The sequence below is a fragment of the Tamandua tetradactyla genome, chromosome 2 (genome assembly GCF_023851605.1).
Source record: "Tamandua tetradactyla isolate mTamTet1 chromosome 2, mTamTet1.pri, whole genome shotgun sequence".
NCBI lineage: Eukaryota > Metazoa > Chordata > Mammalia > Pilosa > Myrmecophagidae > Tamandua > Tamandua tetradactyla.
Genome location: NC_135328.1, coordinates 59,619,446 through 59,644,419, shown reverse-complemented (window position 1 = coordinate 59,644,419; position 24,974 = coordinate 59,619,446). Strand labels below are relative to the sequence as shown.

General features: G+C 44.7%; 1 protein-coding gene across 1 annotated transcript; it reads left to right on the top strand.

Annotated features, from left to right (window-relative positions):
• Positions 1-519: 519 nt before the first annotated feature.
• Positions 520-1,467, top strand: LOC143660361 (olfactory receptor 13C7-like). Its single transcript, XM_077133650.1, has one exon. The coding sequence runs from the start codon at positions 520-522 to the stop codon at positions 1,465-1,467; it is 948 nt and encodes a 315-aa protein (XP_076989765.1).
• The last annotated feature ends 23,507 nt before the right edge of the window (positions 1,468-24,974 follow it).

The following is a 24,974-nucleotide window of genomic DNA, read 5'->3' as shown; positions in this document are numbered from 1 at the left end:
TGCACTTTGGGGTCCCATTCCCAAAAAGAGTTTATTTAGGAGCCCTCCATGGTGTGTCTTATACTTTAAAACTTGTTTCTCATCTCCATGAGGCTGTCAGGAGTATTACTTGATCTCTCCTTGGTCCCCTCCAGAAGCTACAAACGACTCTGTTGAAAAGCAGCTTTATGTGCTGGACTCACGTCTCTGGGTCTCTGTTTTTCCAAGGAACCTGGCCCTGCTATTCTTCATTGTCTTATTATATCTCCAGTAGCTTAAGAAGATGTTTTATATATTTTGTCCAGTTTTTCTATAGGAGAGTTAGCACCAATTAACTTGTTCATTCTTACTGGAAGTAGAAGTTATATACTGATCTCTGCTACATTTTTCTTAGAACCCCATAAAGATGCTTAAATTGCCAGAGCCATTCTTCAGTTGCTTACTAGGGTGGGGGGTATTCTCTGGCTTTCCAGGAACTTCTGGAGTCAGAAAATGCTGATTGGCTTTTTGAGTTCTTACAGGTGACAGAGCAGATGTGTCATGGTGAAATCCAATCAGACCTCACCTGTCATAGGGTTCATTCTCCTGGGGCTGTCAGCCCATCCAAAGCTGGAGAAAATATTCTTTGTGCTCATCCTGCTGATGTACCTGGTGGTCCTGCTGGGCAACGGGGTCCTCATCCTGGTCACCATCCATGACTCTCGCCTGCACACGCCCATGTACTTCTTCCTGGGGAACCTCTCCTTCCTGGACATCTGCTACACAACCTCCTCAGTCCCCCTCATTCTTGACAGCTTCCTTACTCCCAGGAAAACCATCCCCTTCTCAGCCTGTGCTGGGCAGATGTTCCTCTCCTTTGCCATGGGAGCCACAGAGTGTGTGCTCCTGAGCATGATGGCGTTTGATCGCTACGTGGCCATCTGTGACCCCCTTAGATACCCCGTGGTCATGAGCAAGGCTGCCTACGTGCCCATGGCGGCTGGCTCCTGGGCAGCTGGAATCACCAACTCTGTAGTGCAGACATCCCTGGCAATGCGACTGCCCTTCTGTGGAGACATCATCATCAACCATTTTACCTGTGAGATCCTGGCTGTCCTGAAGTTGGCCTGCGCTGACATCTCAATTAATGTGATCAGCATGGTTGTGGCCAACATGATTTTCCTTGTTATCCCAGTTCTGTTTATTTTTGTCTCCTATGTCTTCATCCTCACCACCATCCTGAGGATTCCCTCAGCTGAGGGGAGGCGAAAGGCCTTCTCCACCTGCTCTGCCCACCTCGCAGTCGTGGTTGTCTTTTATGGGACGATTCTCTTCATGTATGGGAAACCCAAGTCTAAGGACCCACTTGGGACAGATAAACAGGACCTGTCAGACAAGCTCATCTCACTCTTCTATGGGGTGCTGACCCCCATGCTCAACCCCATCATCTACAGTCTGAGGAACAAGGACGTGAAGGCGGCTGTGAGGAACCTGGGAGCTCAGAAATAGTTAACTGAATAAATAGTCATAGATTTCCAGGTTTCAGAAACAAATGACCTCCAAACTCCTCATTGTACTCATGGGGAAATGGTAACGCAGAGAGATCCTTGGGCTGTTATTGGAAAGAGTATTTTGATTTCTGGTACTGCTGGTTAGTTTTTTGGCTAACTATGAAACACAGTGTATGATATTATAGCTTAATTTTGTTGCCCAAATCTTAAATCCTCTGACACCAGGATCTAATGAATATCTATAAAGAGTTAAATCTGTGAACAAAGAGACAAACAAACAAAAAAAAGTTTTATTGGTAGTGGGAACTTTGCTATGTTGTTTTGCCCTGTGTTGAGCTGCTTACTCTACTCTGCTTTGGTCTCATGCCAGAGACATCCATTGTATCTTAGGTAGGAATAAATTGAAAAATGTCATCCACCCCAACATACAATGATATTCATTAGCACCATGACAGGAATTCCTCTCACATTTTAGCACTAGAAATAGCGGGACTTATCTGAAACAACTACTTGTTTTGATCTAATGGATACTAAGTAACGTGTCATTCACCATATTCTATTTTTGCTGCATTTCTTATTTTAAGCTCAGAGGCAAGCATGCCACACCACCAACGCCTGCCTCCACCTCTTGGAACAGTAAAATGCCTCATGACTGGGTGCCAGTGGCCTCCAAACTTTTTAACGTGCAACCAACATGACACATGGCCATTACATCCAGCACATTCCCTTGGTATGCTCACATTATGATCAAACCCCAAAGAAGATTGTGGGCAAGCAAATGCAAAAATAATTCTTACTTCCACAACTGATAAGGGGCCAGCAATAATAGTTAATCCCTACCACTGGTGGCACAGGTAAGGTCAATAATGGGTCCCGTGTACTTCCAGAGCCCTGACTGAAGTCCATGACTTTCTCCTCCACTTAAGGAATGTGTTGAAATATGAGTAAGACTGACTGTATTTTAGGAATTATTTTTAATTTGTGACATATTTGTTAAAGTCAGTTATTACCAAACTTTGGTCCTTTAGCAATCACAGATATGTGGCTGGATGTTTTCTCTCTTTCTTTCCTCTCCTTTCCTTCCTCATCCCATGTTAAATCAGACCCAGGTCCTTGTGTCAGATATGTTTGTTTTTTTTTTTTAATTGTGAACTATAACATATATACAAAAGAAGGAATACATTCCAAGTATATTTTAACAAGTAGTTATACAATAGATTTAAAGTTTGGCATGGATTACAGTTCTGTGATTTTTCATTTGTTCATCCAGCTGCTTCAAAACACTGGACACCAAAAGGAATATCAATAGATTGATTCAGCAGTCATATTCATTTGTTAAATCCTATCTTCTCTATTTTATTCTTCTCTTTTTTGTAAAAAATAACATGTACAAAAAAGCAACACATTTCAAAGTACATTGCAACAATTAGTTGTAGAACAGATTTCAGAGTTTGATATGGGTTACAATCCCACAATTTTAGGTTTTTAGTTTTAGCTGCTCTAAGGTTCTGGAGACTAAAAGAAATATTAATGTATTGATTCAGCAATCACACTCATTTGTTAAACCTGACCTTCTCTGTATAACCCCACCATCATCTTTGATCTTTCTCCCATTCTTTAATGGACTATGGCCATTCTAAGTTTTTCATGTTGGAAGGGGCTGTCAATAATATAGGGTAGGGGGACAGAACTAACTGATGTTCTGGAGAGGCTGGCCGCTCTGCATTTCAGGACTTATATGGTCCAGGGACCCATCTGGAGGTTGTAGATTTCTGGAAAGTTATCTTAGTGCATGGAAATTTTGTAGAATCTTACATAATGCCCTAGCTGTTCTTTAGGATTGGCAGGAATGGTTTGGTTGGGGTTTGGCAAGTAATGATAAGCAGCAAGTTCTAACTTGCATAAAAGTGACCTCCAGAGTCCCCTCTCGACTCTATTTGAACTCTCTGAGCCATTGATACCTTATTTGTAATACTTCTTTTCCCCCTTTTGGTCAGGATCCATTGTTGATCCCACAGTGCCAGGGCCAGACTCATCCCTAGGAGTCATCTAGGGAGACTTTCACCCCTGGATGTCATGTCCACGTAGAGTGGAGGGCAATGATTTCACTTGCAGAGTCAGATATGTTTTTGTTGGTGGGAGTGCTGTGGGGCCCAAAGAGGAATATTTCAGGGAATTGAGACAGCTGGAATGTATCAGTTCCCTTCACATTTTTAAAAGCCTAATCCCATCAAAGAGATGCATGTAGGTGCCTGATGGGAAAAGTGTAAGAACAAGTCAGGGGCGAAAGGCTCCTAACGCAGGGGAGAAGTAGAAGTTGGCTGACCCCACTCTGGGCAGGACTCACCCCCTGCTCCATGGCAGTGCCTAGAGGCCTTGGACAGAATGAATGCTTGATCCTCACAAACAGAACAGCCCGACACCAAGCTTCTCACAGAGCTGGTACACCCTCACTGGTGTTTTTTTTTTTCATGGGCAGGCACCAGGAATCGAACCCAGGTCTCCAGCATGGAAGGAGACCTGGGTTCCTTCCATGAGTGGCCTGCCCCACTGGTGCATTTTTATTGCCTTTGTGAATAGGTTGTCTGCTGGGCCTACCTAGGATAAACAGTTGGCTAGTGGGTTTTTGGTCTCACGTAATGTGTCCATTCTAAGCATCTGCACTCCCCCAACCCTCTGATCTCCTCCTCCAAACTCTATCAAGGCAGTTCTAGCCTCCCCATCCCATTTACTGTAACCATGGTTGTGTCCCAGCTTCATAAACCCATAGTATCAGCATACTAGGATAATTCCAGTTATTCTTGCCAAGTCCTTAATCCTGAGTCAGGGAGACTGTGCTTTATTAAGAAACACTCCCCAATTAGTCTTGAATGAACATCCCACTCTCCCTTCCTCAAGATCCACTCTCACACACGTTCCCTCCAATTCCTTCTGGTACGTGTTAGTGAAGTCCTGAAATTCTCTTGGTGAGTACACTATTTCCTCTCAGAGCAGGAACATCATGAGGGGGAAATGAGGGAAGGCTGGGGTGGCCCGCGAGGAGGATATCTGCCCTGGATGAGGTCTTGGCATGTTCCCCAGGAAGGAGAGGCTGCTTTCCTGCAGCCGGGGGAAGGCGTGATTCTTTAGCCCTGGAGGGTTCAGGGAAATTTGAGGATTCAAGATTCTCAGGTGCATCCACCCAAATATCCTTATTCCAGAATTCAGGGTCCCATTTTTACCTATCAGGGCCTTTAGTTTTGCATTGGGAACCTGTTGAAGCAGCACGTTCGGTCTCCTTTGTAGCTGTGCCATTTTTACAAATAAATCCTCGGCCTGCTTTTTAACACAATCTTCCCTGGGGTTTCAGGAGATGAGAATCTCCTTAAAAACTGTTGTAGAGGTCTTTTGGTTTTCATAGCGTGACATTAGCATATGGTTGGCTTTCCTGACCCTGTTGTTCTCTTTCTTTAAGGTTTATATAGTAGCTAACAAAAGACAGCCAATTCTACTATCTGCATAGACACAACTACACCATATTTCTGAAGTGCTAGAGCTACTGAATAACTCTACCTGCTTCTCAAAATAGCCCAACACAAGTGAATGTCAATAAATATGATGCTACAAGCCAGGGGTCATCACTACTTCACTTATCAACAGAAATGGGGTCCTATTTGCCATTTGAGCAGTATGTTTTCTAGGGTAACTTCTGGTAATAATTGTCTCAGCTGTGTCCCCCAAAGGCAGAGCCTGAGTCAAGGACTTAGCTGTAGATAATTTATTTTGGAGGTGATACCAGGAAGCCACCATGAGGGAACAAGGAGAGTGAGACAGGAAGGAGGAAAAGCCAACATAAGGTTATGTAAGGTGGCTGCTGTGGGCAATGAGGATTCAATTCTGCTTAAGACACCTAGGAAGTATAAAGAATGCCTTTCATAATTGTTTACATGAAGGATGAGATGCAAGGATTTATCCCCACCTCCTTTCAGTTGATTGAGGGTTGCTTCCAAAGTTGTTAAATTAGTATTCTACTGCTATGTAACAAAGTACCACAATTTGGTTGCTTAAACCAACATCCATTTATTAGCTCACAACGCTTTAAGTCAGAAGTGTGGCATGGCATAGTTTGGTTTTTTGCTTAGGGTATTAAAAGACTGAAATCAAAATGTTGGGCTGGACTGAGTTCTTGTCTTGAGACTCTGGAGAAAAATTTGGTTCCAAGTTTATTCTTGTTGCTGGCAAAATTCAGTTCCTTGTAGCTCTAGGACTGAGGTCCCCTTTCCTTTCTACATGTCCCCATTCATCTTCAAGCCAGCAACAGTACATCAAATCCTTTTAGACTTCCCTTTTGCCACCAACCAGAGAAAATCTCTGCTTTTCAAGGACTCATAGGATTAGGTTAGATCCCCTTGAGTAGCTCCCTATTTTAAGGTCAAATGTTTCATTTAACATAGCCAAATCATGGAAATAAAATCCATCATTTTCAGCTGCCCAGGGATTATGCAGAGCATGTATGCAATGGGGAGGGAAATCTTGGAGGCATCTTAGGTTCCTGTCTGCCACAGCCATTGGCTCTCCTCAAGTGGCTTAGTACACTTGAGAGTGGAGTAAGCAGGCTCACATGGCATTGAAAAAATCCTGGAGCAGAGAAGCAGAAAAACATGATGTACACTTTTGAGGTTGACACTGTTAGCTCAAGATGAGTCTAATTTACACACATTGTCCCCACAGCTGTGGCTGAAATAAAAGGTAATCTGAGAGAGAATATGAAATAGGATTCCATAGTATTTACTAATTATGAATGGATTCATGGAGCCAAACTCAAATCACATCCTAAAGACATCATACAATGTGCCCTATGCCTTTTAAGGGACACTGCTCCCACCTTCAGTGCAGTCAGATTTTAGGTACCACTGCTGGACACAGCTCGGTGGACCAGTGCAAGTGACCCAAGAACAACCAATCCATAGGTAAGTATGATTTATCTGACTAAAGCTAAAGGGATAACTGGGATAATGAATTTACCTTTGGGGAATTCAGAATTAGGGAAATGGGAGAACTAAATCAGTTTAGTGAGAGCCAAATCAGAAAAGATTGATCATGAAAATGTATGAGCTAGAGTTGAAGTTACGGGGGTGAAATAGGAAGCAAAAATGAGAAATTAGCAGAGGAAACCCATGAGAAGAGAAAAGAGATAAAAACAAATGTAGAAAGTATCCAAGTTGCATTAATAGAGGAAGTTCAAAAGGCTTTCCTTCTTCTGTGGCCCCATGACCCCGGGAGGCACCTGATATCAAGAACCCCCTCCACCTTCACAAACTTTTAGCTTTGCCCTCTTAAGAACCCTGTTCTTGGATTTGCATAAGATTCCACTACTTGCTCTAAATGTATCCTTATTTAGACCGCAACAGCAATAAAATCTTACTTACGCTATCTTAAGTGGATCCTAGTTCCTTATAATTAAAAGAGCAAAACTAAATAAGAAGAATCTAGGACCCACTACTCTTCAAACAGTCACTCCCTGATCCTCTGATATGGTGTAGCTTGAATATATTAGTTAGAATAATCAGAATGTCTCTTAAGAATCTGAACAAAGAACCATGGAAAGAACTGAGCATGTGGCAACAGCAGTTGAAACAGAGAGATTATCATACATAGATAGACCATATGTATGCATTCATCAAAGTCACGAGGCAACAGAAATGATAAAGAAATGTTTTGGAGTAATAAAAGATTGATGAAGTCAGTTGAAAGAAAGAAGCAGACACGGGGAGCAACTCTGAGTCAAATTAAAGGTGGAGCACTAAAGCAAATATACAAGAACTCTTGCTGAAGAGTGTCCTAGAAATAAATTGAATGTAGACTCACCCATTAAATCCTGTTCTTTCTGTTTATATCCTCCTGGATTCTCAAGCACATGTTTATTTATTCCATTGTTTGAAGTAAATGGAGTTAAACGATTCAAGAGGTGATTCAGAGGCCACTGGAGACCTTAGCAGGAATAAACTCAACAACAAGCAAACACATGAGCTTCCAGTTGGGAAAATTCTTAAAGAACTCTCAGTCCAGCCTTCTACCTGATCTAGACATTCCTTTCACAACCTTCCCATTTAGAGATCATATAATCTCTGCTTGGATTCTCTAGTGATAAGGAAAGAATTTCTCACTATCTCCTGAGGTAGCCTGTTTTACTCTTAGAAAATACTTTCTTTTGCTGAGCCCAAAACTGCTATCCCGGATTATCATTAGTCTGGGTTTGGTTCCCTGGCACCATCCAGATTACATCTACCCCTTCTCCTCCAGGAAAGCCATTCATGGATTTGTTGACAGCAGCAATCCATGCCACTACGTGGCACATCTTTTTGCATGAATGGCACTCCCTGGAGTAACACAACGCATGGCCACTGCAGCATTAAATGGTGAGCTTGACCATGTTCTCCTGGATCTGCTCCTTCAGCAACCATTTTAGGGTGGGTAGAAATGAAGGGGGGATGTGGATTTTCTTTTCACTTCATATTTTACTTGAATTTTTTTAAATAGGTGATGCATTCATATAATATAAATTATTTTAATTTAAGAAGTGACAAACTTCCTTGTCACGTTTTTCTCTTATTTGCTTATCAGTCTGTATGAACCATTCACAGATAACTACTATTATAAATTTACATGTCCTTCTTGGTTTCTCTCTTTTTTATACAAAAGATAAAATAGTATACATACTGTTCATTATCTTACTGCTTTCACTTTTCTTGCTGTTATAATTTAAGGCATTTCACTCCTATTTACCTCAGAATACATTTAAAAAATAAAAGTGTTCTTATATAACCACAATGCCATTATCTTACCTTAAAGAGCAGCCATCATTCCCCATCCACATTTAGCTTTCCTAATAATTTTCTCTTAAGTCTTTTTGCAATTGGTATTTTACTTTCCTAGGCTGCTTAAAGCAGATACCATGAAATGGGTTGCTTTAAACAATGGGAATGTATAAGCTTACAGTTTTGAGGCTGAGAAAAATGTCCAATCAAGGCATCATCAAGGCAGTTCTTTCTTCCCGAAATCACTGGTTGCCTGTGATTCTTGGCTCCTCTGCCACATGGCAAGGCAGACAGTGACTTCTCCTAGTCTCTCCCTTCTCTTCCTAGTTTCCTTGATTTCAGGTTCTTACTTCTGTGACTTTTTTTCTCTCTCCCTTCACTCCATTTATAAAGGACTCTATAAGTAGGATTAAGACCCATCCTGAATGTGGTGGGTCGCATCTTAACTGAAGTAGTTTCATCAAAAGGTCCTACTTAAAATGGGTTACAGCCACAAGAATGGATTAGATTTAAGAACACGTTTTTCTGAGGTACATAGAACTTCAAACCACCACAGTTGGTTTGTTTAAATCAGTTGGTTTATTCAAATCAAGATCCAAACAAGATCCATTTGTTTTATTTGGCTGTACATATCTCTTTTAATCTATAACAATTCCTCCTTTCCACCCCCATCCTTTTATTCCTATCAATGGAATATTGAAGACACTGGGTCAGTTTTTCTATGAAATAGCTCACATTTTGATTTTGGCTGCTTGCCACCTTGTTATTTAGCTTAGTTTGTTCCTTATTCCCCAAATTTCCTGTGTAATGAAAGTTAGATATAGAGGCTTGATTAGACTCAACTTCAAATTTGGAGGTGGAGACAAGAATGCTTCATAGGCAATGCCAAGTATTTTCTGTTACAACTCATCAAACACACAATAGCTGGATGTCTCTCTTTTAGTGTTACCAAGATTGATAAGAGGGTTCAAATGCTGACAGCCTAAATTCTTTCTTATAATGTTCCCAACTCATCTTTTACTTAATGGTTCATCATCCTTTAAGGACAATTACCTGAATTCATTATTTCATTTGAGGATGGCAAAATGGTCTTTTTCTAATTCTATCGTTTATTCCGCATTTGAAAGCTGAAATTCTAAAAAGAAGAATTTCCTCACAGATTTAGCCACAAAACCATAAGATCACATTTACTTCCCTCCAGCTTTTTATCTGGTACTCCCAGAGCTGGCCTCAATTTTCCTCCTGTTGCTGAAAACTAAGAGAAAGAAGTGTAATTTGTTGAACCCAGGGCCAAACATTACTAAGTAGAATATTAAAGGGTGAGTTTGGAGCTGAGAGAAAACAATCTAATAACTGGTACAGTGGAGAATACCTCACCGAGGATGCGCAGTCAAAATGCAGTATTTTCAGGTCAAGAAGAAGGATTATTCTCTCTGAGTGGTCATGTTACCAGCTTGATATAAAGTAAATTTATTTTGGTTTGTGTCCAATTTTTAGGAATTACTATTTTTCCCTTTTTGATTTGTTTTTGCTTTTAAAAAAATTATAATTTCCATGTTTCTAAAGTAAAAACTATGTAAAAATACATTCAGAGACATCTTACCAACCTATCCTCAAATACTGTAACTTCCTTTCTGCTTTGGGTAACCATTTAAATTATTTTGCTTCCATTTTTAATTTTTGCAAATTTAAACAAATATGTATATATGTTTGCACATCCATACAGATCTATATATTTGCAAATATATATGTATGTATATTCATTCCTCATCCCCACTTCTTATATCAACTATATATACTATATATACCATTCTGCATCTTGCTTTTATTTATTTTTTTTACTTAAACTGTATTTTAGAGATCAGTCCATGCCAGGTACAGAGAGCTCCCTTGTTCCTTTTTACATAAAGCCTCATTGTAAGTACCATTTTGTTGATTTCTGTTTTGATAGATATTTGAGTTGTTCCCACATCCTGATATTACAAACAATATTATAATGAATAACATTTCAAATGTAGGTATATCTGTGGGATGATAAATCCCCAGAAATGGAATTGCTGGGTACAAGTGTATATTCATTTGGAATTTTGATTGATTTGACCAAATTGCCCTCCAAAGGTTTGTATCAATTTATACCCCTATGCAACAATTTAGTAGTTGTTGGGGTGTAAACAGTGAGTGCCTGTTTCCATTCTGCCTCACCAACAAAATATATACATATTTTAAAATGATATCACATGGATTTTTAATTTTTGGTTCTCTTAAGATTCAGCACTTTTTAAGATATCTTTCAGAGTCATTTGTATTTTCCTTTCTATGAACTCTCTATCATGTCTTTTCCCCATCTTTATATTAGGTGGTTTATCTTTTTTTATTGTTTTTTGTGAATGTTTTATCTGTTAGAGAAGGAAGCCCTTTAACTGCAATATGAATTGGAAATATTTTTCCCCAGTTTGTCTTTTGTCTCTGACTTCCAGAACTGGGTTCAAGCCCCCTCCCTGTGCTGATACTCTTCATTGAACAATTCCAGTGTGTCGAAGTCTCTCTAAACATGCAGCTCGGTATTAGCTAAGGTTCTCTAGAGAAACAGAATCAGCAGGAACTATTGGTAGATATAAAATGTATAAAAGTGTCTCACATAACTGTAGGAACATAGAGTTCAAAATCTGTAGGGCAGGCTGTGAAGCTGATGACTCTGATGGAGGGTCTGGACAAACTCCACAGGAGAGGCTCACCAGCCGTAGCAGGAAGAGAGCCTGTCTCTTCTGAATCCTCCTTAAAAGGCCTCCAGTGATTTGATTAAACATCACTCATTGCAGAAGACACTCCCCTTGGCTGATTACAAATGAAATCAGCAGTGGATACAGCTGATGTAATCATGATTTAATTCTAGGAAATGTCCTCATAGCAAAAAAGACAGGCCAGCACTTGCCCAACCAGACAAATGGGTACCACCACCTGCCCAAGTTGACACATGAACCTGACCATGACAGTCCACCCCTTGTCAACTTGGCAGCTATACAACATTACCTTAAACCATACTTAATTTCTAAATAAAAAACAATAAAAGACATGTTTTTTCCTTGCCTAACAACACTCAACTGTCCTGCATACAAATGGACGCACATTAAATCTCCCCAGAATAGGGTACAAGTCCTTGGGTAATATTCTTTCTTAAACTTGATATATTACAACTTAAATATTATAACATGAACAAAACAGCATTACAGTCCTCATTTCTGTAACTGATCGTGTGGTCATAGTTCATATTGATCACTACCTTCTTCCACTACCCATTCCATGTTCCCTTTACACTCAGCAAGCACTTCAACTGGCTGTGGTTCTTTGCCTGGTGGGGTGACCCAAACGTTCGTTCCTGAAGTTTCAGAGCCATTGGTAGTCCTGTCTGGATTGGGTTGTTGCAGTTTTCCATTGATTTTAATCACAGGACATGGAAGTACTAAAAGATGCCATGGGAGACTCCTATAGTCCAGGAAAACTCTTCTTTACCTCCGTTGTGTAGTTGCAGTCTTTTTTCTCCCTGATAGTCAGGGTCAATCACCCCATGATTTACTAGCCAATGCCACAAGTCTCTGTGAGTCAGATTATTTTGACTCCTGCTTTAAGTCTGCTGTCTATTATGATAGTCATGCCCACCTTGTCTTTGGCAATTAAGTGCTGCCACCTGGCTTCTACCAACTCGGGATCTGGTCATCCCCATTGTTTAAGGATTCCAGCTCAGTGACAGCAGTTCTCACAGCAATATCTGACCTACAGAGAAGTACAACTATGGAGCTCTTCAGGGATGATGGCACTGGTCTCACAAATTTATTTCTCACAGTTCTGGTAAAAGGTGCAACCTCCAGACATTCCTGGGGTATAAGAGCAGGCTTTACATGATAAATCCACTCTAATATTCCAATCTCTCTAAGACTCTGGGTCCCCTCATCTACATTATACCAGAGCAGTTCTGGCATTTCAACCTCAGGTAATGTCAACCACCTTTTGATCCATGTTTCAGTCAACCATCCAAACAAACTGTTAATGCCTTTTCTAACCCCTCAAACTATAACATCGAATGCAGAATCTCTGCTTAATGGGCCCATATCAATAAATTCAGCCTGATCCAGCCTTATATTTCTCCCACCATTATCCCACACCCTGAAATCCATTGCCACACATATTCCCCTGATTTCTGTTTATATAAATTGGAAAACTCACACAATTCTTTTGGAGTATAACATACCTCCTCATGGGTGATACTTTGTACCTCACCTTTTGGGGCCTATTGGGACTTCAGTCTACTTATAGGTCTGGAAGAAATGAGGGATGGTGGGGGTAGGTCATGAAAGGAATTAGAAGTATCTTCCAAGCAATTTGCTTTCAGGACATTCATTTGAAGTTTCATCTGGTGAAACAAGATTAATCACTCTAGGGCTAATCCCTTCAGGAGGAGATTGAGTGGCCAACTCCTCAGGACAGGCTAGATGTGGGGTGGCTATATCCTCAGGGCAAACCATTACAGGATTATCTAGAGAAGACTCAGCATGACCTAGGGTTTCAACCTCTCCACCGACATCATTGTCAATTCATATGTTGCCATTCCATTTTTCAGGGTCCCACTCCTTTCCAATCAATGCCCTCACTTTAAAGGCAGACACTATGCAAGATTGAGATTTCAGTTTACGTTGTAAAGTTGCTACTCTAACAATAAGATCCTGAGTCTGATTTCGGAGATCTCAAGTCTATGGCTACAGGAAATAAGATTTTCCTTCAGGACACTCATAGAAATGTTTACATCTGTCAGATGGCACGTAAGCTTCTCATTTGAAGCTTAAACCCATCCCTTTCACTCATTAATGTATACAGTATATCTAACAACAACTGCCAACATCTCTATACTTCCTATTTCCACAAAACTCTGTAAAGGTGTCAAAAATATTATCCCCCAGAGCCTGGCTTCGTACAAACAAAGCATTTGAAGAATCAAATGGTGATATTTCAACTCTTTTGTCAATTCACTCCATGGATTGGCAGTATCATTCTGATTATGGGAATCAGAGTCCATGCCTTTGAGTCCAGTCAGAGTGGAAAACCAATCATAAAAACCCATTTTTAAGATTCTGTTTCTTAAGAACCACTCTTGGTACCAGGCTGTGTTAACTAGGGTTCTCTAGAGAAACAGAATCAGCAGGAAATATCTGTAGATATAACATTTATAAAAGTGTCTCACTTTTATAACCATGGGAACTTGGAGTCCAAAGTCAGTAGGGCAGGCTGTAAAGCTGATGATTCCGATGGAGAGTGTACTGGTTTGAAAGGAAGTATGCCCCCTAAGAAAAGCCATGTTTTAATATAAATCCCATTTCATAAAGGTAGAATAATCTCTATTCAATACTATATGTTTGGAACTAATGAGATCATCTCCCTGGTTGATGTGATTTAGTTAAGGATGGTTGTTAAACTGGATTAGGGGATGACATGTCTCCACCCATTTGAATGGGTCTTGATTAGTTTCTGAAGTCCTATAAAAGAGGAAACATTTTGGAGAATGAGAGATTCGGAGAGAGCAGAGGATGCTGCAGCACCACAAAGCAGAGAGTCCACCAGCCAGTGACCTTTGGAGATGAAGAAGGAAAACGCCTCAAGGGGAGCTTCATGAAGTCAGAAGCCAGGAGAGAAAGCTAGCAGATGATGCTGTATTCACCACGTGCCCTTCCAGCCAAGAGAGAAGCCCTGTGTTTGCCATGTGCTGTTTCACTTGAGAGAGAAACCCTGAACTTCATCGGCCTTCTTGAACCAAGGTATCTTTCCCTAGATGCCTTTGATTGGACATTTCTTTAGACTTGTTTTAATTGGGATATTTTCTCGGCCTTAGAACTGTAAACTAGCAACTCATTTGCAGTATACTTTCAAACCGGGCCCCTCCTCAACCACACCTTACCCAGCAACCCATAGCATCATCCTATCCTCCAATCACAGCGCCTTCTTTACTGGCCACCTTTTTTCAACCCTCTACCCGGCTACTAAACACCTCACGCACTTATCTCTCTCTCCCATTGGCTCTAACCCCCCCCATCCTCCACTTCTCCTCCCTCCCAAGCCATGTGTAGACATAATGTCTCCTTCCACCAATCAGCTAAGCCCACGGCCACCCTTTCCTGAGATCATCCCCCTCTCCACCGCTTCTATATAAGCAAATGTACTTCCCTTAATAAAGGTCCTTGTGCGCAGTCCTGCTAACTCCACTTGGTCCCGCGGTTTGATTTCCGTCCCGCGCGCGCGCGTCCTGCCCTGTCGAGCCCCCGGAGGCGTAGGCCAACACTTCCCCCGACCGCTGGCCTCAGAAGACCCCCCATCGAGGAAGGCTTAGCAAACCTCCCTCCCCGCAACTGGCGCCCAGCGTGGGGGGCCCCTTCCGTCTTCTCGCCAGCCCCACTCGCTGCGCTCGACAGGTAAGCGCCCCCACTCTCACCGGCCCCTACTTTAATCCACTTGAGAGCCCCTCCAAACCCCCCTCCTTCTGAATACCACTTAGACCCGTCATACCACATGAATTACTGGCTCTTGCTAATTTGTCTTCTAGCCCTGGTATTCGCAGCAATACTCGCAGAAATTGCCCCAAAAGATTGGAGTCTATTAGAAAGAATTTTGCTTGCCATACTGTTTCTGTGCGCTGTGGGGTGCATTACCCTGCTATCTATTCTCCCTTAATTAAGGAGACCTCTAGCTTCTCTTAGCCCCCTTCCTCCCTCAGTTCGCTATACCAACCTACCCGCTATCATGGGCAACCGCATTTCGGTGCGCCAGGCGCCACAGGTCCGTGCGCTGGCAGCCCTGCTAGACACTCATAAATGTAAAGTTTCAGTTCGCCAGCTCCAAGTTTATTGGGACCTCCTGCTCCCATTCAACCCATGGTTTATCACCTGCCACTTGTGGGACCCTGCTACCTATGACCAACTCATCGATCGGGTCACCCAAAAAATGGAGCAGGAAAACAAGCGTTTTCCCCCCGGACTCTTACCTACGCTCATTACTATCCACTCCTGCCTTCACGGCTCGCAGCCACCGTCCGGTGGCGCCCCCCAAGAGGCCTTATCAGCAGCAAACTCAGCTAATTCAGAGGAGTCCCATCACAACTCTGACTCGGACTCCGAATCCTTGCTTGAGCAATTAAATAACGAGCTCGAACTCTGTCCTCCTAAGCTTAACAACCTGGCGACAGAGCAACATGGCGAACTTCCTCCTTCTTGTTTGAACGGAGACAAAGAAAACAGGAAGTGCCTTTACCCTGCCCTTCCTAAGGATGGTGGTTCCTCACCATCTTGCGAGCCACTTCCTCCTTCTCCCTCGAACAAAAAAGGGAAGTGCCTCCCATCCGCCCCCCCTCCACAGAGGAAGGAGCCTTGTCCGACATCTTATACTTTGGCCCCACCCTGCCCGCCATCTTGTACTCCTGCCCTCCAGCCGGCCACGCCATCTTGGCCGCCTGCTAATGCCCCCAATCCCTTTACTGCCAGGAGCCCCTTCACCCCGCAGCCTCTCCTGCCGCCACCCGTTGCTTCTTTTCCCATGAATATACAACCTACCCCCCAGCGCCCCCTCCCGTGGTACCCCCTCAATCCCGAGGAGGTCAAGCGCCTCCGCAAAGCAGTAAAAGAGGATGGCTTTGGTAGTCCTTATGCCAGCCACCTCCTGGAGGAAGTATCACAACAACTATGCACCCCTCATGACTGGACCTCCCTAGCCCGAGCCATTCTCACCCCCGGCCAATACATTGATTGGAGAGCGCATTTTCATTCAGAGGCAGAAAAACAGGCTGTCTCCGGCCAGGCATTCGGTGTTAACCTCCCGGCAGACGCCTACACCTGAACGGGCTTATATTCTCTCCCCATGCAATATGCGCAAGCCCCTCCAGGCTTTTGGCTTCAGCTACGAGAGGTAGCTCTGCGAGCCTTCCGTTCGTGCTCAGCCGCCAAACCAGAAAAATTTACAAAACTCACTCAGAGCCTCGACGAAGATTTCGCCTCGTTCGTCTCGCGAGTCGCAGAGACTTGCGAGCGAAAAGTAATTGGGGAGCAAGCCCAGGCTGCCCTTGCTAAAGAACTCATTTTTGAAGGGGCCAGCCTTGCCTGTAAACAGGCAATTTTGCCCATAAAAGAGAAAAATGTGCATGATTGGGTCCTCGCATGCAGCAACATTGATTCTAATGCTTCCACTCTAGCACAAACCATCGCCACGGCCATGTCACTTACCTCCGGCTGCTTTAAATGTGGCAAAACCCGTCATTTTGCCAGAGAATGCCCAAAAGCAGAACCCCCCCCTCCCAAGCCAAAGTCCAAACCCCCTACGCCCTGCCCTCGCTGTAACAAGGGCTATCACTGGGCCCGGGACTGCCGCTCTTCTGGCAGGGCACAGCCTTTAAACTTGAAGGGGGGCATGTCTCAGCCCCGCCCCCAAGAGACACAAACCCGGATCAGAACCGGCCCCAAGCCATAATGTGGACAATCCCTATAACACCCAACAAGCCTACCCGCGAAAGTAAAATAAATAATCGCTGGTACACAGGCACCGTTGACTCTGGGGCAGAAGTCTCATGTCTGCCTGCCCGCTTTATAACCCAATGGAAAACAGAGGAGGGACCCTCCGTCATCGGAGCCACGGGCTCTGCTCCCTCCCTGCGCGCCGCCTCTCCCATTAAATGGGAGGATATTGAAGGCCGCTCCGGTACTTTCCGGCCTCTCTTCCTAAACACCATTGACCAAATCTTATGGGGGCGAGACATTCTAGCAGCCTCGGGGGCATACATTACCACGCAGCCCCCACTTACCACCGCCATGTCGCTCACCTCCGACTGTCTCAAGTGTGGCGAAACTGGCCACTCTGCAAAGGAGTGTTTCCTAACCACCATCGGCCAAGCCCTTTGGGGACGAGCCACTCCCACAGCCGTGGGAGCTAGTGTTACCACGCAGCCCCCCCAATGATTTACGCCACTGCTCGCATAACACCTCCCGCACCCATTCCTCTGCAGTGGGACACAGAGGAGCCTATCTGGGTGGAGCAGTGGCCCTTACCTCCCCATAAACTTACTGTCCTTAAAACCCTTGTATCGGAGCAAGTGGAAGCTGGTCATATTGAACCCTCCACTAGCCCATACAACTCACCAGTATTTATCATTTGCAAAAAAGCCTCCGGCAAATTCAGACTTCTCCATGACCTGCGGGAAATTAATAAGCACATTCTGCCTATGGGCTCCCCGCAGCCTGGATTACCGCACCCAGTGGCCATACCTTCTCACCTGCACATAGCCACTATAGACATTAAAGACTGTTTCTTCTCAATTCCGCTGCATGAGCGAGACTGGCCCCGATTCGCATTCACGGTCCCTGTCACTAACCATACAGGTGCTGCTGAGCGATACCAGTGGAAAGTTCTTCCTCAAGGCATGCGCAATAGCCCGGCCATTTGCCAAAGCTTCATCAACCAGGCAATTATCCCCTTGCGGGACAGGGCCCACATAATTCACTACATGGACGATATCCTCATAGCCACAGAGGAACTTAACGATCTAAAAACCATCCTTAACCTGCTTATAACCAATCTCTCTGCACTAGGCTTAAAAATCCAGCCAGATAAAATCCAACTTAGCCTTCCCTTTTCATTTCTGGGCTTCACCATCAACAAGCATATACAACCAATAGCCCCAAAATTAGCCCTCCCCGAGCGGGTCTCCCTTACGGAGCTCCAGCGACTCTGTGGTCAAATTAATTGGCTCCGATCAGCCTTACCAATCACTACAGCTGATCTTCAGCCCCTTTTTAAACTTCTTCAAGTCTGCGAGCCGCCCCCATCAGCGGTAGGGCGATCCATCAAGCTCACAACCGGAGCTAAAATGGCTATTCAAACTGTCAACGAAGCACTCAATACTTGTTGCCTCAACAGATTTAATCCTGACCGCCCCCTAGAGGCCTTAATTTTAAACACTTATCTCACTCCTACAGGAGTGCTTTGGCAGGAAGGCCCCCTGCTGTGGGCTCATCCAGCTAAAAGCAAGCTCAGAAAAATCTGCCCAGCGATCCAAATGTGGATCAACCTGGCTACAGACTTAGTCACACTTGCCCTTCTGACTTTCGGGGTCCAACCCAACACCATCATTTGGCCACTAAATGCTAAACAAACTGACCTTTTAATCCAAAACAACACCAACATGGAAATACTCCTAGAAGCATTTTCAGGTAACTTTGACAACCACTACCCCAGCCACCGCCTTTTGCAAGGCATCTCACACCTGCCTTTCCAAAATCCCTCTCATCCATTCCCTTCATTATCTCCCTTCCCAAACTCAACCACAGTATTTACAGATGCATCAAAAACCAAATTTGCTCTCGTAGCCTTTCATCCCAGACAAAACAAACCTGACCATTTCACCCATATCAACCAGCATTCAGTCCAAGTTGGCGAAATCCTCGCTGTAACACAAGCACTCAGTCTATACCGACACCAGCCATTAAACATCTTCACTGACAGCTTATATACTTTCCAAGTTTGTCGCGTGCTCGCCCTCGCGACCTTCTTTCCAGACTCTACACCCATTGATGATGCTCTAATCGACCTTAAACTCCTCCTAGAGCGCCGGCAGACACCTTGGTTCATTGCACACATTCGCAGCCACTCCGGCCTTCCCGGGCCGCTTGCAGCTGGCAATGAAGCAGCTGATAGAGCAGTCTCTATCTCAGCTATCGACACACTCAGTGACTCCATTAATACAACCAAACTACTCCACTCCAGATTTCACTTTTCAGCCAACTCCTTACACCATCTTTGTGGCCTGCCCAAGGAAACCTGTAAACACATAGCCCGCAGCTGCGCAACGTGCACACCTTTCGCCCCGCTTGGGCCCCTGCAGCCGCAAGGGGTCAATCCCCGTGGCCTCAAACCCAACGCCAGATGGCAAATGGATGTTACCCACATCTCCTCGTTCGGGCATCTTAAATATCTGCATGTTATTATAGACACTTACTCAAGCATGTGTTATGCTGTCCCCTTACTGGGGGAGGCCGCCAAACACTGCATTAAAGCACTTCGCCAGGGAATCCTCTTTATGGGAGTTCCCTGGGACCTTAAAACAGACAATGGCCCTGCCTACAGCAGCGCCTCCTTTGCAGCCTTCCTGCACCTCTATAACATCACTCACCACTTTGGAATCCCTTATAACCCACAAGGGCAAACCATCGTGGAATCTTTGCATCACAGGCTAAAAATTCAAATAGAAAAGGAGAAAACTAATCTCCCTCAGGCCTCACCAGGCGACCTCGTCACAGCCACCCTCATACACCTCAACCTACTCACATTTAATAAAGAGGGCCTATCTCCCCTACACAAACACTGGGGACCCTCTCACAGGCCCACGCCGGCCCCGTTGGTCCGTTGGCGCGACCCAGCCACCAACACATGGCAAGGGCCAGCCCCTCTCCTCGCCCAGGGGCGCGGTTTTGCTTGTGTCTTTCCAGAAAATGGATCGCAACCAATCTGGATCCCCGGAAGGAACGTCAAACCCGTCACGGCAACTGAGCAGGCGCCAACACCGCAGGCTGAGAAATCTCATCTACCAAACCACCCAGATGGTCCTGGAAGACCGCCCTCAGCGGGACCCGCTTCCTGAGCAAATCATGTGGTTGTATACGAGAGCTCGTCGTTCCTGCTCTCAGCCCACTCCAACCCTCACCCAAATCCTCTTAATTATGCTAACACTTGCTTCCACAGGCTCTGCCACGGAATTATGGGCCGCTGTACTAAACCCTCCGGGTGTCCTGTTCCTCACACCCAACAGCCCTTTTTTTCCTCAACTGCAGCACTTCTCATGTGATCTCCAGCTCCCCTGTAACCCTCTTCACATAACAAGTGAAAGCCCACTCAACATCTCCGTTAATCCACCCCGCTCAGCATTCCTTTTTATTAGCAACAAAACGTCTAATCCAGGCCAATTCCCCTGCAAATCAAATTCCATTTGCCCTCAAACCTTCCCAAACTGCCTCCCCCTGCTTTGCAATAACGGGTCAGAACTCTTCGTACAAGCCTTTTCTAGTGAAAACTTCATAGAAAAATTCATAAAAAACGCACTCCCCAACCCGAAACAAATGTCTGCATACTTCCTACGCTCTGCATGGTGGCCAATTCCCCCTAAGCCTCAGGCAAACGTCACCTCCACCCACGCAACTCCTCCGGTTCGGCCTTGTTCCAGCCCACATTCAAACAAAATGCAGCCCCCGTGCTCTCTGCCACTCAACAAATTTACCTGGCTTAAGTGCCATCGCCCTGAACCGCTTATGGTCACACCCTCCTACGCACTTTACTCCCTGAGCCTACCCATGGCTGCCCCTAATATCAGCTTTACCACTGTTAAAACTAATGTCAGCGTCCCATTTCCTCTCCCTACTAACTCCAGGGACGTTTCCTCAGACCCCGTATACGGCGTACCCGTTTTTTCCTCCCTTTATGCTTGTGGCAAATATGCATGCCTCGACCTCCGCCCCCTCACTTGTGTCCAAAACTGTCAGCTCTGCAACGGAACCACCATATATGATACGACACACCGGCCCGAGCCTAACTATACAAACTGCATCAACATTACCACCTATGTTTTCGTGAGCCCCCCCTTCTTTTTCTTTCTGTGCCCTGAAGCCCCCCCCTCATCAAAATGCGTACTGGCTAACTATTGGAACACTTCTTACCCTTATGCCTTTATCGTCCTATAGCCTCGGTTACTACGGATCCCGGTCAACGCCACCACCTGGGTGGCCCCCCAACTCCCTTACACTCTAGGCACTGAAAGCCTGTCCGACCTGAGTCGTTCGAAACGGGACTTCGGTATCTCTGCCGCCATCGCCGCCACCATAGCGGCCAGCACTGTCGCCGCTGTGGCCCTCACCCAAACTTCCACCACCGCTGACACCCTCTACAACATCACCAAAACTGCATCACTCGCCCTCGGCTCCCAGAACGAAATCAGCCATCTCCTCCACAGCGCTGTCTTCAACCTACAATCACAAATTGACCTCTTAGCCCTCGATATCGCAAACCTCTTTGAACTCGCTTCCTCCTCATGCGATGGGCTTTACCCCTTCTCCCAACTCTGTGTTACCCCTGTTCCCGTAAATCATTCCCTTCCGCGCCTCTCCCTGAGAGATTGGATCTTTACCGCCTACAACGATTCCTACTGGAATCAAACCCACAAACTTCAGGCTCACATCCTCTCTTTACAAGCAACAATAATCCCCAAAATCAACGCTTCTATTCTCTCCGAGCTCGCGCACAAGTTCGCCTCCCTCTTCCAACCCTCTAACCTAATATTCTATGGAATTCTCTTACTTGTCCTAATTATCATATTCCTAGCCATCAAATGTGTCTGCAAACAACTCTCTCATTATAAACAACAAACTAAACTTCTCGCCCTCGCTGCTCTAGAACTCCAAAACCCTTTTTCTGAGGCTGGTCATCGCCAACAGGCGCAGGTATGGTTAGCAAGTGTTGCCCACTCAGAGGACTGATCACCCTCTGGGGGCGTGGCCGCGAGTGAGGCGCCACATTGTCCTCGCAGGCCCCCTGGGAGCCTACTAACCACCTAAGCCTTTAAACGTTCCAGCTCACCTTCTCCTCTCCTTATTTCTCTTAATTTCCTCCTCTTCAAATTAAAGAAAAAGGGGGAATTGCAGTATACTTTCAAACCGGGCCCCTCCTCAACCACACCTTACCCAGCAACCGATAGCGTCATCCTATCCTCCAATCACAGCGCCTTCTTTACTGGCCACCTTTTTTCAACCCTCTACCCGGCTACTAAACACCTCACGCACTTATCTCTCTCTCCCATTGGCTCTAACCCCCCCATCCTCCACTTCTCCTCCGTCCCAAGCCATATGTAGACATAATGTCTCCTTCCACCAATCAGCTAAGCCCACGGCCACCCTTTCCTGAGATTATCCCCCTCTCCACCGCTTCTATATAAGCAAATGTACTTCCCTTAATAAAGGTCCTTGTGCGCAGTCCTGCTAACTCCACTTGGTCCCGCGGTTTGATTTCCGTCCCGCGCGCGCGTGCGCGCGTCCTGCCCTGTCCAGCCCCCGGAGGCGTAGGCCAGCGCTTCCCCCGACCGCTGGCCTCAGAAGACCCCCCATCGAGGAAGGCTTAGCAAACCTCCCTCCCCGCACTCATTAAATTCCCCTTTTTAAAAGCCATTCTGTTTCTGGTATATTGCATTCCAGCAGCTAGCAAACTAGAACAGAGAGTCTGGATGAACTCCACAGGAGAGGTTCGCCAGCCGAAGCAGGAAGAGAGCCTGTCTCTTCTGAATCCTCTTTAAACGGCTTCCAGCCATTAGATTAAGCATCACTCGTTGCAGAAGACACTCCCCTTGACTAATTACAAATGGAATCAGCTGTGGATGCAGCTGACTTGATCATGATTTAATTTTATGAAATGTCCTCATTGCAACAGACAGGCCAGCACTTGCCCAACCAGACAAATGGGTGCCACCACCTAGCCAAGTTGACACATGAACCTGACCATGACAAGCTCCCAGAACTGGACACAGTATTTTTAAGAGCTCTGTTCTGCTGAGGAGGACTGCAAGGAGTATAGGGCATGGGAACTGGAGTGTATCAAGATACACTAGAGTTAGGCAGGGTAAAAGAAGGCACTGGGGGGGAACAGTGTTGACAATACTCACTTATTGTTTTAAGACAAGGAATAATTATTTTATCCTTATGCATAAAGGGAGAACTAGTATGTTTCTTTTAGCTAGCAAGAAATCATACGCATGTCACTCTTGGGGGCTCCAGAGGGCAGAATCAGATAGAAGTTACACGGAGGCAGGAGTTCCTAGAAAATGGGAACTAGTTTAAATTGGAATGAACTTCTCCATTGATTACAGATCCTGCTTCACTCAAGTATTCTAGGTGAAGCCAGAGGATTGATTAATGAGGAAGAAGGGTCTGCATATTTTGCAGGAAGTGAGGCCCTTAAAGCCGCTTCCAAACCTGCTGTTGTTTATTAGCAAAATGAAAGCAAAAATCAGAGAATGGCTGATTTGGTGTGTTTTAGGAAGCAGGTGGGACACCTAATCCATGAATACTTCTATGGCTATTTTTGCACATCCACTGAAAGAGAAACATTTTATAGCAACTTTCCAAATGTGAATCATTTACAAATCAAATGAATTGGGCTTAAGTGACCCCAAAGGGAAGAATTCCTTATCTTTATTCTTTTAACAGGAGGAGGAAGGTCAGAAACATGAATCCATTCATGGGACAAATCAAATGGCCTTCTCTCCTAAGATAGAAAGGGAGCAGCTCAAGGGGAATTGTGACATCCAACACCTGGATTAGAGAGGGATTCTGGCCTCATGGGGACATTGTGGAGTCCCTGAAGACCTCAGCTTGTAGGTGAAAGAACTCAGAGCTAGATGGAACATTCAGTCATTTAGTCTGACCTTTGCATTTAGGTGCAGATAGGGTGATGTTTAGTTATAAGTTTCGGTTTCGGACTCAACTTAAAGACTTTCCAGTGGATTAAGGATACCAGCCTCAGTTCCTTAAGCACATATGTTTTATTGCACTAGTTATCTTTATATGAGATTTGGGATAATAGCTTTTTCCTCCTGAAGATGTTGTGAAAGTGATGGTAGATAAGGTTCACATTCTTATTATGGTGCCTGATACATAATTTGTGCTCAATAAATAATAGCTACTATTACTACTACTACAACTGTTGTTGCTGTTGTAGTTCTTGCGGTGATTTATTAGCATGTCTATTTTCCTCTAAATATGAGCTTTTTTATGTAGAAACTTTAATTTCATCTTGCACCCACAGTATATGTTGACTTAAACTTAATGGCACAGATATTACATGCTGGCACATTACAGAAGAGTCTCAGAACTCTCCAAGGAAGTACTCCAGTAGCAATCTGAGAAGGTGCCAGGTCCCAGAGCAGAACCTGGGGGAGATAGATTTCTGGGCATAGAGGAAAATAAAACCAATTGCCATATTGTTATCTATTTATGCTAATACAAGAGAAATCACATGAAAGTATCTAGAAATCCAGAGAGAGTTTTAAGTTTCCCAGAAAAGAGGACTAAGAGCAGGGCAATCTCAGGAGTAGCCTCAGGAGCAGGTCACTAGTTCTGTGAAGGCTGATGGATAATGGGCAGAAGGGAGATTCAGGCAGTGCTGTCATTCAACCTGGCCAAAATGTGCAGGCAGCCCCTGGCTATCCAGTTAAAGAGGATCACTAATGAAATAAAATTTACTTCAGTAAGATTTTAAGACTTTGGCACTGTGGTTACAGGGGACCTGGGACTGACTCTTGGCAGTGTCACCACAGCAGAGATATTCTTAGCCCACTTGCTCCCAGGGAAGAAACCAAACATGATCAGAATCCCTGGAGTGTCAGAAACAAGGTCCTGGCAGAAGGTAGGAGCCAAAGTAAACCTCCTTTATGCGCAGGGAACCAGTTTCTGCAGGTTTCTTCCTGCAGTAAAGTTAGCTGGGTCCCTTGGCAAAAACTGCATTTTCCCAGTGTAGCATAAATGAATCCTCCCAGAATAGACCCAATCCCTAAAGCATCATACCGGGCATAGAATGGTTGTGACAGGTGAAAGACCTTGGGAACACTGAAGAAAAGGGCAGAGTGCCCTTCTTGCCAACTCTCAGATGT

Excerpts from the sequence above, each read along its gene's own strand:
- LOC143660361 (XM_077133650.1), top strand. The coding sequence starts at position 520 with ATGGTGAAATCCAATCAGACCTCACCTGTCATAGGGTTCATTCTCCTG.